Source organism: Rhinolophus sinicus, linkage group LG12, assembly GCF_036562045.2.
Source record: "Rhinolophus sinicus isolate RSC01 linkage group LG12, ASM3656204v1, whole genome shotgun sequence".
In the NCBI taxonomy this organism is placed as follows: domain Eukaryota; kingdom Metazoa; phylum Chordata; class Mammalia; order Chiroptera; family Rhinolophidae; genus Rhinolophus; species Rhinolophus sinicus.
This window is the reverse complement of record NC_133761.1, coordinates 62,531,779-62,551,855: the sequence shown is the minus strand read 5'-3', so window position 1 is coordinate 62,551,855 and position 20,077 is coordinate 62,531,779. Positions and strand designations below refer to the sequence as shown.

The 20,077-nt window shown below is 32.4% G+C and overlaps 1 protein-coding gene across 9 annotated transcripts in view; it reads left to right on the top strand.

The window, feature by feature from the left end:
• BRINP3 (BMP/retinoic acid inducible neural specific 3) overlaps positions 1–20,077 on the top strand; it is a 260,256-nt gene that overhangs the window by 8,038 nt on the left and 232,141 nt on the right. For 5 of the 9 annotated variants that reach the window (XM_074317037.1, XM_074317036.1, XM_074317038.1 and 2 more), the window contains one exon: positions 14,290–14,605. In XM_074317037.1, coding sequence (XP_074173138.1) covers positions 14,340–14,605 — 266 coding nt within the window. In that variant the 5' untranslated portion in view covers positions 14,290–14,339. Of the gene's footprint in view, positions 1–14,289; positions 14,606–20,077 lie in introns of those variants that run through there. The other 4 variants (XM_019744446.2, XM_019744762.2, XM_019744608.2 and 1 more) reach the window with 2 other exon arrangements.

The window sequence follows — 20,077 nt, the reverse complement described above, 5'->3', positions numbered from 1 at the left end:
TAAAGACACTACCATGTTATAGTTCCAGAAAATTAAATCTATAAAATACACATTTATTGATTAAATTAATAAATATGTTAACATTACCTTCAAATGTATTATAGCTCTCTGCTGTATGAGAATTATTCTCTCATAATGGTGTGTTTCATTTGAATTCCATTATAGATTTATTGTGAAAGAATACTTATAGATAGACTTATTATTCCTGATTTCTGTGAATATCGGCCAAACTCATCAGGATCGAGCTGTTTTTTATTAACTTTTCTGGAGTCCTACCTTTTGTTAATCTTAAAAGCTATCTGTAGACTATTGCATTCTTATAAAACAATCTAGCCTAGGGAAAACAGAAGTTGAGTAAGCATGCGTTTTAGATTTTCAATGTCACATACTGGCTAGCATATAAACACACTGCTACTTCTTTAAACACAACCAAAAATATTTTCTTTAAAATATGTCATATGATGACCACAAATATAAGCCAGGTTGGAAAAAAGTGATTAAATCAAATTGTAGAATAAATTTGAAAACGGAAGCATTGGTTTCCTCCAGTATCATGTTACAAAATCACATATGTTTGCAGGTTGTGTATAATGTGTTCCTTATCATTTGTCGTATCTTTGATATGCCTGTACGTTTAAGGTACAAGTTTTTGTAAGTGCTTTTAGATATGCAATTTAATATTGTGTGCAAAAGCTCCTTCAGTTGTAATTAAAGGAAATATAGAACAAAAGTTCACTTGATCACGCAATTCCCGGGAGAATATATTTAAGTGGCGTTTATGTCTTTAGTGTGCAAACATTTCTGATGATTTGATAAATCAGCCCTGCAAATGTATATATACAGAGAGACGGTGGAACAGTCTTTTATAGATGTGATCACCTCTTAAATAATGATAAACACAATCTAAAATTTTAGAAGAAAATCATGAAAGGTTGACTACATCATGCAGTAAATAATGTTCTTTTTAGATAACTAACCCATGCTTTTTTTGTTTAACATTTTCATATATAATACCAAATATTAATATATGGACCAAGTTTACCTTACTCAAAACATTTAATTTGAATGGCTGTACTTGAATTTACAGTAATAGAATCCTTGGTTATGGATTCAGAGCTGTCACTTATACACAAACACAAAGTTGCAGTACATTTTAGAAGTATGATGAGACGTATTTTCAAGGTTATATTATGGAATGATATGAAAGACTGCAGTTTCCAAAATAGAATAGAAAGGACTTGCCAATTATCAGTGAAAAGCAACAACCACTAGAAAGTACTTTTTGTTTTTTTTTTTTTGGTCCTTATTACTAATTCCACTCCGAATGGAGTTGTAAAAGAAACAAACAACTGGTGAATTTTAATTTAAAAATTCCCTTAAATAAGCAATTAAGATGAAATCTGTGTTTTCCAGATTTGTAAGGTGGACTCTTTCCTACTTGCTGAAAGTTTCAACCTGTCAACCTTTCACAATCACCGGAAAACAACACTTTCATTTTTGAAATGGGAACCAAGACATGTGAATTCAGTCTTCTATGTGAATTTAAACTTAATAGCAAAAAATGAAATAATAATAATTAAAAAAAAAAGACTTCTGAGCAATTTCTGAAGCGGCACTCTACATATTTTTCAAAATTAATCATATATGTGTGTGTGTATATATATATATATATATATCTGGCTGGGGACATAGCTTATTTACTTACAACCCCCCTTCTCTCTAGCGTGCGCGCACACACACACACACACACACATTTTTGCAATACATCACTCCCGATCTGAGAACTTTTAGATCCAAGACAGATCATAGACATTTTAAATGCATAACTCTCTATATTTTGGCTAAAAACATAACACTAATTATGTTTGAATAGTGACAAAACTGTGGGGAAAATAACATCCAACATCCAAGTTTCCCCTTAGAGTGAACTCTTACCAGTTTGTATCTTCCATCCGCCCATGAAATGCAGACATTTTAACACATCCCTTGTTTAACCAATTTGAAAGACAAAACAAATTACAACCACACAGAGATAGACCAGAATGAATATGAAAGATTACTCATGTCATTATTACTTTTTCAACATCTCCTCTGATTTAGAGTGAAATCACAATTCCAATATAAGCTGCTATGATTAACTATTAAAATTATTTCTTTCTCATCAGTAACAATTGAGTCAGTAAGGTAAACAAAAGTTTAATCTAGCTTTCTATGAGTCTTTCATGACAAAAGTGATAAAAATTTGGCATGCATTACTATCTTTTAGTTATACCTAGACTTGCAGAATTCTAAGCTAAAGATGAAAATTTATTTCCTCAGGATTTGAAACCAGACAATTATTAACTTTTCATTAAAAATTTACCTATTACCAAATTTGGGTCTCTGAAAAGTTCCATAATACTGATTCCTATAATTATTATTCAGAAGGTAATTTCTGACAAGTTTAGACTACATGATTTTTTAAATTGCAGCTAGTATGTACATGATATGCTGGGTATAATTAATATTCAATAGTCTTTATATGTCAGACATAATAATGTCTCATTTGTTCTTTCTTATAATATTCTTCAAAATCTGGCTGTTTCTTTTTATATAAAAACTCCAAGAATATATACTATTTTTTCATAGAGGTTTACTTTGCTTTTGAAATATAGTACCTTAAGTTCTTTATAACTTTCTGAGTTTGGAGACAGTTTGAATTACCTTAGAAGTTAAAGTAATATATTGACACGAATGATCCTTGAAAATATCATGTTCTCAAAATTGTATGTTGTTAAATAATGCTGAAATCAGGTGCTTGTCATTATAAAAAAGCTTAGACAAGGTGGACTGTATTATCAAACCAGGCAGTGAAAACATGGGCCATCTGAGCATGTCTGGCAACTGGGTAAAATGTGCAAGGGTTCATTGTCAAAGAACCATGATTAAATTAGAAACTGGAAAGTTCTGACATCTTTATTAGATGGTGATTTAGAAGGCTTTGGAGAAAGCAGCTAAATACCTGATGTTGGATTGGTTTGCTTGTTGTAAACCACCTGTTTTTTGTTATTATTTCTGGAACTTCAAAAAAAAAAGAAGTATATATATATGTCTATATAATATATATATATATATATATATATATATATATATATATATATATATATATATATATATAGAGAGAGAGAGAGAGAGAGAGAGAGAGAGAGAGAGAGAGTCTGATCAATTGTGTGCACTACGGTGAACCTTGGGGATACAACAATGAAAAGATATAACAATTGTATATAACAGGCTTACGGTTTGTTGTTGTTTTTGCTATTTGAAGTATGCTTTGTTTGAGTTCATCCACTAAGGAAAACATAATGCTTGGCCACTCATTTTATCCCCAACATATCCAACTTTGTTATTGTGAATATTATTCTCTTTGAGAGAAGGGGTTGCCAAATTCCTTAGTGTAGACATGGGTCAATAAATAATGTATTTTCTATCTAGAGTATTAAAGGATAACTATTAAAGAGTGACTTAGGGACAGGTTAGTTCTGCAAATAAAGCCATCACGATTCCCAAAGTGCTGATTCAGTTAACATCGTGTGTTTTCTTATTCTTTCTATCTTTTTTGTTGTTGTTGTTTTTTTTTTCAGGAAATGTTAGCTTTTTTCAATGGAAACCTTTCCAATGGGTTGTAACTTCCGATTTTTTGTAATTAGAATTAATGAAGGAAATCAGATTAACATTACCAGACTTTACAAATTTAATTTTCTTATTCTGTCATATATTATTGAGGGTCTAGTCTATGCCAAGCTTTTTTTTGTTTTGTTTTGTTTTGTTTTGTTTTGTTTTGTTTTGTTTTGTTTTGTTGTGGTGCTACAGGTGCATTAGTGAATAAAACCAACATGAATCCCTGCCTGATTTTGCTTATGCTGGAATGCCATGGAATTATTACTATAGGAATTATTATTATAGGAATTATTAAATAATCACAAGAATTACGATGCTGTGACTTAAATGATATCTATAACTACTGCTTTCTCTTCTCTATCAAATAGTATTCTTTAAGGTTTTCTCTGGAAATATTTTTAGTACTTTCATTCATTGACCTGGATCCCTGATCAATAATTTTTCTGCTTGTAGGCTCACTGATAACGTCTTGAGGAAATAGGAAAGATAATTGTAACTTTGGGTCAGAAAATAACAAAGTTTTAGTGCTTTTCTTAGATTGATGCAAGAGGTAGCTGTTACTCCATTGTAAAAAGAAGATATTCCACTGCAGGATTAGAAGATACGTTTAGGAGTCCACCGACAATATTTATAACCACACATTTTATTTAAAAGTTTGAACATTTTCATTTCCTCAGCCATGGATAAAAAGAACCTGAAGATTCTTATTTTAAATATTTTTTTTTTCCTATGGCTTAAATAATCAGGACCTCTTAAAAAAAACAAACAAAAAAACTTTTAAATAATTTTAGTGAACTTTCTTTGAAAGTATCTAAAAGATAATATTGACTTTGTGTGTGACTTCAGAAGATACACTCCTGTTTATATTTCTATGTATATTAACTTCTAATGAAATAGTTCATTTTATCTTCCAGGAGTCTGGTTAACTCCAAGGCATGTTTTGGTCCTGTTATAAATCCATGGATTTATTGTCCATTAGGTTACCAAAATGTTTCCATATTATGTCTTGTTCTTAGAATATATTCGTCAGCCTTTTTTTACACAGCAGTATAAATCCCTTTGTTGAATGAGATAGCATTGCACTTTCAGGTTTTACCCAGGATCCTTATGACGTTTTTCCAAAGCATTTCTAAAGCTTTGAAAAACTGTAGCTAAACATTGTCCAGAAAGGCAGCGGCAAAGGGTTTATCTTTGTCCTTGCATGGATGTGCACATTGGTATTTTTCAGTTAGTTTGTTTTTTGTTATTTTTTTAATTAACAGTTTCCTGAAATTCCCTTTAAATGTGCAGAAGTTACAGAATTCTTTTACTGACAAGAAATGACTTATTCTCCTCACAAACTTGAATCCTTTTTATTATTGGACTACAATAAAGAAAAAGCGAAATCGTATTGCAAGTTATAGTAACCATATTAAATCCAGATGTGTATAACCATTATTTTTACTCCCTTCCTGTATGTGGATGATTTTAACCTTTATTTTAAACTATGCTGTTTTTTTTTTTGTTTTCACTGTTTTGATAGTCAAATGGTAATTACAATAAACTTTCTGAAGCACTTTTCATATTTTACTTTAAAATTATATTTTATAATCTAAATATACTACTCTAAATATACTGTATCTGAACTTTATTCTTTAGTTTCTGACCACATTCCTCATGAGTTAAAATTAAATACTTGAATCTTACCAAGATATTTGGTTATATGAACTCATGGGTTGAAACACTGAGATATTTGATATGGAAATTATAGAGATAACCCAGGTGACTCCTAAACTTTGGGATTTTAAGAATGATCTCCCTATATGCTGGACAGAATTAAGGAATGGATTTCCCTTTGTCTTCATTTTTTCTAATCAGTTCCACCATTAGCTGGTAGCATTTAACTTCCTCTTTATTGGTGGGACAAGATTGTATTGACAGGATGAAGCAGGCGATTAGTTCTCTCTGCAGTATATACTCCTCAGAGGAATCCGAACCCTCATTAACAGGGAAAACACTTAAAGCTGTAATTCAGAGGCTCTGTATTGCCTGGTCAGCTGAAACAAATAATGAGAAGGACCCTCTGGAATACAGTTTTCGCAGTTAAATGGCCAGGAAGAATCACTTGTAAAGCCAGTCCTATACAATGTGATTTAAAACAAGGCAGCTCAATTCTTGAAGGGAAAAAAAAAAGTTTAAAAGGACAGGTAGAATAGTAACACTTTACTTATTAATAACATGGCGATCTCGTGCTAGCGTAAGCAGGTGAAACAGCCCACAGAAGTTAAAGACAAAAACAGGAATTCAGTTCAGAGCAGGCTCCATAACTTCACTGTGTGGGTGACAGTTTGGCCACAGGTGCCGGAAACATTATCCCTGACGGCTGGCCTTTCACAGTCTGCTCTAGGAACAGCAGTGGGGTTGAGGGTTCTAGCAGCATATTGGGAAACTTTAGAAGATTCATGAGTGGAAATCCATCCAGTCAGCAGTGATTTTCATAATGTTCACACTGCCATGTTCAAAAGTGTTTAAAGTAGTTATTAACCCAGCAGGACACTTGTCTTTAAAATTCAAAAGGAGTTGCTAATTTAAACAAGAGTTCATTCCAGTCTTATGTAGTCCCTGTTTGGATAACCTCAGTTTTCTGTGATGCCTGGAGTAAAATGGTTTTTGTTTTGTTTTGTGCTAGGGCTTATTACTACATTTCAGCTTTCTGTAAATTTTCTTTACTTTCTTGAGGGAAATAGAATTATCAATGCGTAAGGAAAAGAAAAACGTGCATTTTGGTATAATTCTCAAGCGTGCTCAGTGATAAATTGTATATCTAAAAGTCTGAATGACTTTCATCCTGTTTGTACATATTACTGTATATTTCAACAGATACTTAAAGGTAAGACAACCATTTCTCTAAATCTTGGTAGACTACAGAAAAGAATGTGGCAAAATCCTACATAATTTTTATGGAGAAATGGCACACACTATGTAATGTATGCAAGATTTTATATCGTGATGAATTTCTTGACATCTTTATATAATAACATGCAAAATTCTACTGCATTAGGCTATGTAAAAATTCATTATCTTTACATAAACAATGTGCAAATTAAGGAAGAATAATTTGAGTCATTTGAAGTCTAAAATTATAGATTATCACCATTATTTAACTAAAGGCATAAATCATTAAATAATGAACTCCATTCTTTTATTGACTTCATGCTATAGGTATAGGTCATGAGCATTCAAAGTTGAAAATTCACGTGTCTATGCATATAGGAAGATGAAGTATTAGATAATCTATATATGTTTCAATAATTTTATCAAATTTAATACTTGAGTTTAATGCTATTCTAGAAAAACAATGCCTTTAAAACTACTTTTCTTACATCTAGGGATCTTTCCTGCCAAATAGTACCATAAAGCATACATATATTTTTTAGGTATAGCCTGAGTTTTCATGCTATTGTTCCTTAAAATAATGCTTGTTAGAAATGATCCTCACAGTCTTATTATTATCTGGTAGGTTCGAGAACATAAGAAGACTGAACTTAATTAAAAATTAATGGTTGCTTTTCAGCAAAATAGTAGTCGTCTCATTCCATTGAATTTTTATTATGTCTCTCATTGTGAGACACCAACTCTGTTTTATGTATGTTGGATAGTTTATTTTCTTTTAGTACTAATGTAAAGTAATTTATAATAAGATTACTAATCAAGCCTATTAGATTAATCTTGCAATTTTTCTGAAGAGAGGATAGCAAAATTAAGTCAGTCTGACCATGATTATACTTTTTAAACCAATAAATCACACATATAATCTGAAAATATTATCTGACTTTTTAGTTTATAGTACATGTCTTCAAATGTATTAAACAGAGTAACATTTAGTTGATTAAACTAGAACCTTCTTTGAAAATGTTAAATTATATGAAGCAGATAAGCTTGAGAAATTCATAATATGAAAACCTATATTATGAAAACCCATAATATATAGTTACTCAGATCATTTGCTTATAATAGATTAAGATAACAATCTCCCATTTTAATTTTCATTTTATTTTTTATTTCTATTTTATTTCTATTTCTACTTTTTCAAAAACATTTCATTAACTGACAGCAAAAATCCTAATAAGGAACTTTCAATCTGCAACCAGCTCTCATTAGTCTGTAGTGGGCTGTAACAGGGAGAGCACTGTTTTCATTTTGGCTTCAAGACTACCCACATTGAATCCTTGCTTTGCTATCTGTTTATTCACCTTGAACTTCAGTCATCTAAACAAGCAAATGCTGATAATAATAGATACCCACTGTGTGGTTGGGAGGTGAAGTACAGACATGTTGGTGAAATGGATGGCATAGCAAAACCTCTCAATAAAGGTTGATTTTACTGTGAAGAAACTGATAATAACATGCCATTTGTATCGTCACTGACTTTTTTTCCCCAATGGTTTTGGAGGGACTTTAAAGTTATCTATAGTATATGACCTTCCAGAGGGGGAGCGGCAAGCTATTTAACTGCTGTTTTTATATTATTATTCTTTAACATCAAGAGAGACAATACAGTATAACATACACTATGCTCATTAGTGAGAAGAGGATTTATGTTTGACTTGACCTGTGGACTCTTGCTTATTTGGTCCATCTGCAGAAACTATGAATAATAGAGCATAAATGAAAAGAGTCTGAGTTTTCCACAATTATGTACGTGATCATGGCAATCCTTTATAATTGCTCCTAAACCTAATAATTAATGATGCTTTATATCCCTGTCCGTAACAATTTTTAAAATGTTAAGAATGCTTAGCTTTGCTACTGCTTCATTACTTGTCAGTTATGTTTATGATTTTGACACCAAAACCATTACCTTAGAATTCAGTTTCCCTCCTTTCTCAACTATTGAAGCTAATGTCCTCTGAGGTGTATCTCAGATGCAAAGTCCTCTGTAAAATTTCTTTTTTGCTTCTGTGTAGGCGTTTTCTTAACCTTGTCATACATAGGATGTTAACTACACCTCAATTTAGCACTTAATTAATCACCATTCTTTCATTCACATAGCCAATACTTATTAAATAACTTTATTTCAGACTCCACGCTAACTGTATTCAGTTGTCATTAAAATAGGAACTATTCTCATCTTCCTACAACTAAGTCTAGCTGTGGCAGGATAGATACACAGGAAACTAGACAGAATATACAAATAAATATGCCCTGTAATTGTGCTTTAAAAGATGAAGTCATGCCATCATGAAGTCTGACAGACCAACTTCAAAGGATCATAGAAAGCTCTGTGGAGGAAGTGACATTCTAGTCTGCAGTTGCAGAATAGGTTAAGTTTGGGCAGGTGAAGGGATCCAAGTAGGGATTGTGGTCCAGGTAGAAGGAACTGTATATGCAATGATCCTGAGGATATGAGAAAGGGAGGCGAATTTGAGGAGTAAAATCATGACTGAAGCATAGTGGATGTTCAGTTGATGACGGTATTGTCATACACAAAGGGGAAAGATGTGGGTGAAGAGTGAAGCAATGGAAGATAATTTTACATAGTATCTGAAAGAGTTTGGATGTTATCAAGAGGTCAGAAGAACAAAAATCATAAGTGGGAGTAAAAGACGCATTTTCAGATTTAACTTTTTAGTGAGATAACCGTAGTAAAAAGAATAGATTGGCGAGAGCCAGGGGGTATTAGCAAGAACAATTATGAAGTTATTGTAGTAATCCAGATGATGGTAGTGATTCAAGATGGTGGTAGTGTTGGGGTACAGAGTGACCCAGTCACATAAAGTCGGAAAGTGATAGATTTGATTCCTAGGAGGAAGAATGCGTAGAACTTGGGTGTTGATTAGATAAATGCAGTGATTGAGAAGGTAGTGGACATAGGATTGGGGCTTAAAAATTTGAGTGAATAAAAGTATTATTTATAAGATAAGGAAACTTGAAAGCGATTAAAAAAAACAAAAGACAAACAAACTGGAGAATGTAGATTTGTAGTTGACAGAAGTATTGATTTCTGCCTTATAATTGGTCTTCCTAACAATCAAGTTAGGACAGAGCAGTATTTTTAGTGACACCTGTGGTCCTTCTCCATTTGAAAGCATATCGGAGTATTTTTTGTACATTGTACGTGATCAATAAGATTTACTCTTTTATTCTAGGTTTCTGTATTAGTAATTCTACCAAATAGGAATATAAGCATTGACTATGTAGAAAAAACTTACAGTTAAAAATATATATTTAACTCTTTATTTACTAAAACAAGGTTATATTTAATAGATACTTCAGAGCTAGCATTTATTTCAGTGTATAATAAAAGAATTACTTATATAACATGATAATCTAATGCTATGTATTTAATAGATTCTGGGAATATTATATATAAATTTATAATAACGAATGATTCTTATATTTATACTTTAATAGAATAATGTATATTCCAGTCCCTTTGGGAACTGGAGAATTTATTTTGAAGATTCAACTTTTTATAAAATTTATAAACTTCAGTATTAGTGATCGTGAATGTTAAGAAGCTATTTTATAAAACAGTGTAGTACTTGCTCAAGATCAGGAATTTGGAGAATGGGTATATAATCTTGGGCCAAGCAGTCAATTTTCCTCAGAACCTTATTCTGTTATATACATGGAAAGATAGAAGAAGAGAGAGACGAGGTGATGAAATATGAACAGCAGGTGAATGGTGAATGTAGCTGAAGTTTGCATGTGTTTACTGTATTAGTCTCTCAACTTCCTGTGGGTTTTAAATATTTAAATATTTATGAAACTTCTTTGCAAATGCAAGATCATAAGTGGGTTTTATTCCATGAGGATATATTTTGGTGGTGTTAGCAACAAAACTCAGTCCAAATGCAGACAAAAGAAGAAATGATACAGTATGCAGTGTTGTTTAACAATACTCATTAGTAATGTGTTCTAAAAACAGAGTCTTTATGATATAACCCACAATCTAAAGCATACCAAGTCTTAAGTCAGTGATTTATAATCTTCTACTTTGTAGTTTCAACTATACTAGAACTTCATTAATATTATAGGAAATATTTTATAAATTTAAATATTTTCTGAGTTTCATATTCGTATGATACGTCAATATTTTAGATGCAAGTAATCCACTGTCACCCTGGATTGGGATTACACAGAGCTGGGAAAGAGGAATCATAATTCTATGCTAGAAATTGTTACATCTAGAGTAAATATATTAATAATTTATGCATTTATTATGTATTATATGTATTAGTGTATATTATTATATATAAGATCCTTTTGGTGTATTTTCTTCTACACAGATTTCCAAGGCCACTAGATATTTGCAAACGGTAAATTTGTGTGAGTTGATGTTGTTCTCACTGAATTTTATTTTGTGAGAATTTGTTAAGAGTAAGCCATATACTAAAAATCTATTTTTAAACTGATATATCAATATTTATCACTTCCTTTTATTTTACAAGAAAACAACTCACTCAATACCACCTTTAAATATATACCCCTTTTTTAAACATGAATTTACACTTTTGTTTATAATGTTTTGTTGTTTCTTGTTTGTCAATTTCTTTTATTTTTTCATAAAATACACCCTTACATGTTCTGGAAAATATCGTTCATTGACACTGTCAATGAACAGTAGTTGGTCTCTTATATACTTCTTCAGGAACAGTTAAGTTCAAGGTCATTTTGCACTTTCCCCACCCTCGAGGGAGTCATATCAATGAATTCACTCACTAGGTTAATACTTTGTACTGTCTTTCATTGGTCCTCATGATTCTCTTCAATAGCGATACCTTGAAATTTACCTGCTTACTTCAGTAGTGACCTCCAAATGTCCTTCAAGGAACTTGATTCATACTTTTGTCCTTGGCAATCTATATTACAAAGTTATCTTTCACACAAGAATATGTAAGGTTATTAACCCATATCAAGTAAAAGAACCAATTTAGGGTATTCAGTAATAATTAAAAATCAGTGCTCATATGTATAAGGGTGATTCACATGTACATGTACCTGTTTTTGTGGCTAAGTAAATGAGATCCTTTTGTGAGTGAATATTGAGTCTGGTGTCCCCTTGTTCTAAGGAGCTTTGAAAGCCTACATCTTTCTTTAATGTATTCTAAACTGCTTTTCTCTCTGTTTTGTAACTGTTAAAGGCATTTCTCAAATACGGTTTCAGAAGTGTCAAGTGTCATAGTTTGGGTATTGTACATCTCTTTACAAAGACCTTACAAACATAATGATTTCAAGAGATCCCCAAAATTAAATTTAGTCAGGATTGATATTGCCATGTGCTGATAAACTGCTCTTTTGGGGAAACTAATTTCTGAGCAGGAGCTGAACATGAACCCAAATCAGAATTAGAAGAACCGAAATAATTAATACCTAATACTAACATTTTCTAAGGGAGTTCCCCTACAAATAATGTAAGAAAATCACTCCCTCTTCCTATATGTTGAGATTAGGGAATAAGAGGACCATAAAACAGTTATAACACATTTGGTGAAGAAAATAATAAAACAGTGGTTCTGGATAATTATATATTGAAAAATTTGAGATTAGGACCTCAAATGCTGTCTAGGTCAATTGTATCTTACTTTTTCTTTCTGTAATGCTATATATCTAACAAAATCCTGTGCTTGAGCACAGAGTTAGGTTTAGTTTTATCGTATGTGACTACGTGATTTCATATCAGTATGAAGTATGCTTTGAAACACTCTGAATGTCCTTACCACATGCTCGGATTCTTGGTGCTTTACATAAGAAAATATAAAGGTTTTGTAAGATTGATGAAATATTGCTAGTTTGAATATATTTGATCAGCAGAATAAAATTGTCTATTTAACAAAGGTAAGAAATATTTATTAGTCATAGGGGGATTATATCATACTATTATGCATAATAATAATTCTTAGTTTATGAATGTAAATTAAATATATTAATATTATGAAAAATGGTATAGTTCCCACATAAAAAAAAAGTAAAAACTATCTGTTTTCTTCCTCAGAATTAGAAACTATGAATTGAATCACTTGACAGTGCTATGTTTATACAAATAAAAGGGAGATCCAGCATCTCCCAGCCCTTATTCTAAAATGTTTCTATTATGTGATGTCATCCTTTCTTACGATAAATTATTTTTAGAATGTATTCACTTGTAAGAATTCCTCTGTTGTTTACAAAAGAAGGCATTCTGTAATCGCCACAGTGGAGCAACTCATATGATTGGGCAACTCATATCATATGTGGGTTATGAGTCGTTTGAATTGTGTGCTGGGAATGTGACTGATGACCCAGAGCAGCCATAGTATATCACTGTTTTGACATACTTTATAGTTGCAAAATTATTACTGTACACTTCTCCTGTATACATTGATTAGACTTAAATTATTAATTGTAGGGTTCTAACTAGAAAGCACATCAGACTATCAGTTGCCTTATCTAAACACCAGAGAAATATGACAACTACTGTAATTAAAATATTTTACTTACTACTGTGTGTTTGACGGCTTTCTGAAGAGATTTTCCTAACACAAAAATCTTGCAACCAGACCTTTCTCATTAGTCAGAATGTATATCCTGCATAGTTCTATGTGCTATAAAGACTAATACTGGAAACAAAATGGTGAGGATGGAAACTAGGATTGAATTCAAATATTTGTAGGATTTGTGTGTGTGTGTGTGTGTGTGTGTGTGTGTGTGTAACCTATAGACATTGCATTAGCTGCTCTGTGTAAAGTCATTTATGCTCTACCACAGTGGGAATTACACCCCTTATTATAATATTTTATTTCTGAATGCTTATAAAATTAATATATGTGGTTTCATAGTTTGTGTATAATCTGCTTTGTCTTTGTGTGTATATGGATTTTATGGGTATGCCTATTTATCTCATGCATAAGACACAGAGGCACATTTAAATCTTCTAAAGATCCTAAAAGTAATTTACTTATGATTCTATTTAAATAATCAGGGAAGTTAGTCCTTAATAGGATAGTAAAAACAGAAAGAAATCTGAGCAAACACACTTCCACTCCCATCAGCCTTCACACCATCCATCCATCTATGTATATAGATAGAAAGATGATAGACATACACACACACATAGAAACACAATTATGTATTTATTTATGCATTCTTAAAGCCACAGTTTTATTCCATCCAACTTTATCTATCTCACGCAAATAACTACCTAAATATCTTTAATTGATTTTGAAGTTTTTCTCTAAGATAACAGTAAAATACACTAAGTATTAAAATTTTATAACACAAGTTACAATATAATTAAATGTTCATTATTTATTTAGAAAGTGTCTCCAGTTGTAAAGCATTTAAGCAGAAAAATGAAATAGTAGTCAAAATTCTGGTGGTTGTGTCACAGATGTTCATGACCCACTGTGACACTGCAGTGACGAGACCCCTATGACTCAGTCAGTTATTTTCCAATAAATTCAAAATGACACAAAGTATGAAAGAGATACAGCTTTGACCAAAAAAAAAAAATGAAGTGGTTGTGTTTTACTAATACACACTCTTACTATCATTGCATTTAAAACAGTGATATAAAATGAAAAAAGAAAGAAAGGATTAGCCACCTCAACACCTTACTTGCTAGAAAAGACTCTTCCAGGGGCTAACTAATTGCCTGTGTATTTTGTCTAGGTGTTGAGGGAAAGCTAAAAGAATGAAGGCTCTAACCCCCCAGTGGAAGCATGATATGGTGGACCAGAGCCGCTGCTGAAGTGTTCTCTCTGATGGCTCTATGGGAGTGGATAGCACTGAGTCTGCATTGCTGGGTTTTAGCGGTTGCTGCCGTTTCGGATCAGCATGCCACAAGCCCCTTCGACTGGCTCCTGTCTGATAAGGGACCCTTCCATCGCTCACAGGAATACACAGATTTTGTGGACAGAAGTCGCCAGGGATTTAGCACGAGATACAAGATATACAGGTATGAAGCAAAGGGAAAGCCATCGTGGAGGTAACTTCCTTGAAAGTTGTGTATAAATAAGTTTCTCTAAGGGAAAGTTTCAGATGGGGAAGGGCTATGATCAGATGGGTTATTATCTACCGTTCACGATAGTCAAGTTTTCGTGTGATGTAAACATATTTTTCGTACATGCAGTGTATTGTAGGACATCTAGAGAATGGGGACCACTTGTGCATTACTTCCAAATCCTAGATTGCTACATTGCAATTCCTATTAACTCGGAGGCTGAGATTATCATATTAAATAGCCAAAATGTAAAAATGAATTTTCTTGAATGATGGATCCTTTCTACTTTATACCACGCTACGTTACCTTCCTTAGCTTAAATGAAAATGGTATTTTCTACTAGTCACTGAGAAGTTGAGTCAATTCGTCCTTCTTTTCTTTTTTTTTTTTTTCCCTAGTATTGTACATTCAGAAGCTGGAGGAAATGGCAATGGGATACAAAGTAATAGCAGATAAGTAGAACGTGAGAGCAAAGGCCAAGGAAGAAGAAGGGATTGAGATATATGGCCTTTAACTTTTACTGCTCTTTTTCTATATTGAATTCTAAATACGTTCCACAAAAGAGTTGTATATGAAGTCCCACAGACTGTCTGCTACCCCAAGCCCAGTGAATCCATTCAATACAGGAGTGTATACGTGGTTGCCTGAATAGATTAGATGGTATTTGGTCTATGCCATAAAGAGTGTTTTCTGAAAGTTTTCAGTTTGGCTGACTTTTGCATGATAGCAGTTTACAATTCCTAGAGATTGCTTTAGCGTTCTTGAAGAAGCAAAACTTACCTTGGGATTTTTGTCTGTATCCGTGTAGCTACTGTGATATAAGTATTGTGTTTCTTTAGTATATGTGCTGCAGAGGGCATCACGCTTCTGCTCGGTGTATAGTCTTCTCTACAGCATCGTGTGGAATTTACAAATCACATCAGCGATGCACAGTACAGAAGAGACTGAGGGTACTGGACAGGTCCCACAAAGCATCAGACGGTTATTGACATGTGTGTTTATGTGTGTGTTTTAATAAGAAATCCATCTGTTCAGCCAGTGAGAGGACTGTGACAAGTCTCCAAAAAGACCTATTCTAATAATAATAATAAAAGAAATGACCAATATGAAAGATTTTCTTTCTGAATTGCATCAGGAAGCAGTCGACATATTATGATTCCAGCTGTATTCCTATTTACATGTGTTTATTGGTTTTGCCAGCTCTCCTCCACAAATCGCGTGAAGCTACTTGAATTTAAGGTTGTAAGAGTGTCTTATATTTTAGTATTCTGCAGGAGGATTTTTAACAGTCTGTCAAGCAAACTGACGCAGAGCATGTCTCCATGATCTATCGGCGTCTCTACTGGGAGGTCTGAAGTGTTGTCTTGTCTGTGATTGTCAGGTTTGGCTTGTTGGTTGATTGGGTGAGTTGCAGACATAGCTTGGCATGTTTTTAGAGGTTCTAGGCTGAATGCGAGAGGCATTAGAATTACCTGGACCACCGTAGTGAAAGGTAATGAAAAACAATGCCTTGAGGTTTGTTTGCAAGGTTCATATATTCCCTTTAGAGTTCCTGGGACTCTATTCCTAGAGAACTTCATTATCCCTAAACTTCTCATCCTTCTTATGTCTCTACCTTCATGGCTTGAATAAATATTTATGGAAATTAGCTGTTTATAAAGAATGGAATGTTTCTCTGTCCCCTGCCTGGACCAGGCTATAACTTCTTATGTGACCTTTGAAATAGTTCCTACTGATGCTATAATCATTGATGGTTGCTATAAAATTAACAAAAAATTCACGAGGTTCCTTTTGCTTTGCCGCAGTGAGATATTTCATTTGTCCAATCAGTATTTCCCTAAGTTGTAGCGAGTGTTCTACACCTATCCATCAATTAAATGGATCTAAGTTCTTCCTGGGGAAGTTAACTTTATTTTTGATGTTTTAGAGAGTTTCACATCAAAGCATTAGAATACCTTCCTTTTTTTGTTTGTTTTTACTTTTGTTTTTAACATTTGTCTTCAAAAAATAATTATGAGAGATTTTATCTTTCACAAATGCTTGCCCTAAAATACAGAATTTGTGATTATTTTAGAGACAAAGATGGAAAACCAGTATTTTTTGCCCATTTTAACCAGTAGATTTATCATTTTAAAATACCATATAATTTCCAAAAGTGATCAACAAAATCCTGCTATGTTTGTTATTACTGTCATAAGCTGCTTCATGCAGGGTATTGCATTGACATAGTTTCTGAAAGGTATGAGTTATGAATGTCTAACATGGTAAGCCTGTTAAAATAATTAGGTCAAATCTTTTTCAGTTGCCTTTCTTCATCTAAATCCTTCTCCAGGACTGTATTTCCCTTTTCACCTCCGATATAGAACAACGAGATCCTAACCATTGAACATTACTGAGATCATAGTTAAGGTTTAATGAAAAAAAAAAGTGCCGTTTTTTTTGGTTGTTGTTTTTTTTTTTCTTGACAGGGAACATTGTTGTCAACTAACAAGGCTTATATTTGTATTTTTAAATCCATGTGTATTATGAAGTATTTTTAGGTTTTATTCTGAAACTACTACATTATGACTTAAGAGCTGATTAAGTAGATCATTGAATTGGAGGACCTAGAGTAAGCTCACTAACACTTCACTTGTGATTTGGGTAAATATTAAAAGATAGGTTTTCAGGCATCTTTCTCTCTTAGCTAAAGATTGAGAATAGAACCTACGCGGAGACATTATAAGCAAGTGTTCTCACTTTTAGAAAATGTGCTATGCCTGGAGAAATTTTGTCCACTGTAAAGCACAGAACAGGAGCCTTGGGATTTTACTGGAGCCTTGAACAGTTATTATGTTCAAGAAACACCCTTAGGCAGTATGCTCACCAGCAAATGCATAATTTCTTCCGGGCCTTGGAAATCCTCATCCTTTTTATAAATTACAGAAGCTCTGCAGGAGGGACTTTTAGTAACTGTAACTTGGATGCAGTTATCTCAAACCATGGGTATGAGTTTTCAGGTCATAGGGTAGTGAATTTTATTCCCAAACCACAGACGTTTTACATATGCAAATCTTTAGATACAGTGATATAAATAACAGCTTTTTAAATTAATTTTTTTCTGCCTAGATTTCCAACATTTTTGCTTATTTACATGTACACGTGACTCATGGGGGAAATGATGATGCTTTCTTTTTTTATAATCTTTCATAATAATGTAAAGATACTTCATATTACTGCTCCTTCACTTGCTTCCTCAGATCAATTTTTCAAAGCAAAATTTGAGAGAGAATAGGAAACAATTGAGATAAATGCTGTGCCTTATTGGCTTTGTAAATTATAAATGCATTTATTCAACAATTCTATTCAGTCACATCTCTAATTTTAGAATTTAATAATTTTAAATTTTTATTTTATTTTAATTCACATTAGAATATTCATAAGAATTCATGCTTTAAGTGTCTTTTCGTTGACACTGAAAAAATTTCAGTCACAAATAAAATAGAAATGTTACCTCAAGGGTTTAGGAATTATAATCAACTTTCAGAAAAGCCAGTTCTTAACAGGGATTGTGTATAATCTCATGATTATATATAAAAGACATGCTTTGTAACAGTTACTAGAATTTTTAAGTAATAACTTTTAATCTAACAGTGCATTCATGTTTGTTGCTATTAAAATAAAATAAAAAAAGGAACAGGAGTGCTCGTCCACACAATAATTTACAGAAGAGAAAATAACAATTATGATTTTTTGGCATTCAAACAAATACTTTATTTGATTATTTTTCTCTCTCTGGTTCCATCTTATCAAGCATTCTAATTCTTCTCTGTCATTGTCTCTGTGGTCTTCTTCCAAATATAATTGCCAAAATTATCAGTATTATTTTCTTTTGTTACAGCTATTCTGGAGCTTTTGAATTGCTAATATATTTGTTCATTGGGAACTATTCTCACAAAGCAAAATTTGAAATGAGAACGAAAAAACTAAGTAATAATAATTCTCCAGGGGTTTCTTTGGCTTTTTTTTGAGTCTGTGTGTATTGTGTATATTTAAATGGACTTATGTGGGGAAAAAAATAATTTGCGTTATATTTCCTATTGTGAAGAAGAAAAGGTCCTAGAATTGCATTTATTATATCTCTTGTGCCTTAATACAAAATAATTAAACTGATTTCTATTTAATTACAATACTTCATTTTTTTTTCAACTTTTAAAATATGAGTCATGGGTTAAGATTAGGATATTATCTCTTATTTTGATAAGCATGTAATATGAACAATAGTAAAAGATTATGCCCTCACCTTAAAATTGTAATTTCCAAAGAAAAGGCTGAAATTTATACTGAATATTTATAGTTTATAATGGAGTTTGTTTATGTAATACCTATTGGACCATTCGTTTATAAAAGTTGGAACTTTTAAATTTTTTGAGATTACTTTTCCTGTAAATTGCTGATGTTTTCCCCGTTATTTTCAATTGGAATCATAATTACATAATACTCGTATGCTTTCAGATGCAAGAATTAGCCAGCGAAGTTCATTCAGTCCAGAGAAGACTCTTACATTAATTAATTAGAAAAATTTGTCCATGGAATTTGCTTCTCAGACTGAAATGATTTATAATAACACATATTCACCAAATGTTGGTTGGAAAAAAAATTACACAAAGGACGTCATATGATTCTTAAATTTCCTTGTCATCTATTCCTCTGAATGTTCTAGTAAACAGAGGCAACCTAAAAAGTATGCTATTCATTAAATCCACAAACAGGAAAATATTAATAAACTTTTGTTTTGGGTCTAAAAGCTAATAACCTTGATTATAGGCAAAGGAGATAATTTTAATCTCTTTGGTTACTAGTAAAGAATTATTAAACGTTTTCTGAATGGTTTTATTGAGAGTCAAGAAAATCCACAGTATTTGAAAGTAGTTCATTTATGCACAAGTTTATTGTTGTTACCAATAGCTTACATCCTCAAAGTATACATGTATTCTGCTACCATGTGGTTACTTTTTCTCTCTGTCTCCAATTTATTTTAGTAAACTTTTTCTCTTTTCTACATGTGTGCAGGCTACCTGTTCTCTTCCTTTGTGAAAAGAGGCAGAGAAACTGGCTTTGCCCTGCATTTGCACGTCTTTTTTCTAGCAGGCATTTCCCTGGCTGCTCACTTAAATAGATATTAGCAGCAAACTAATGAAACTACCTCTCTGTCAGCCTCAAATAGCAAAGGCTCTGCTTTGCTGTGGCCTTCTGTACTGAATGTCTTATCTTAGCAAAACACATGACCGTGATCCTAAAACATAATAGAAAATTAGATTTAAATAAACACACCAATGAAAATTTATAAGGTATTTGTTTACAAAATGTAATCTTTCAAACATTAACCATTATATGAAAAGTAGTAGTCATCACTAAATTCATCCCACATAAGGATACGCTCCATGTTTACTATAAAAAAAAAAAGCATCATGACTT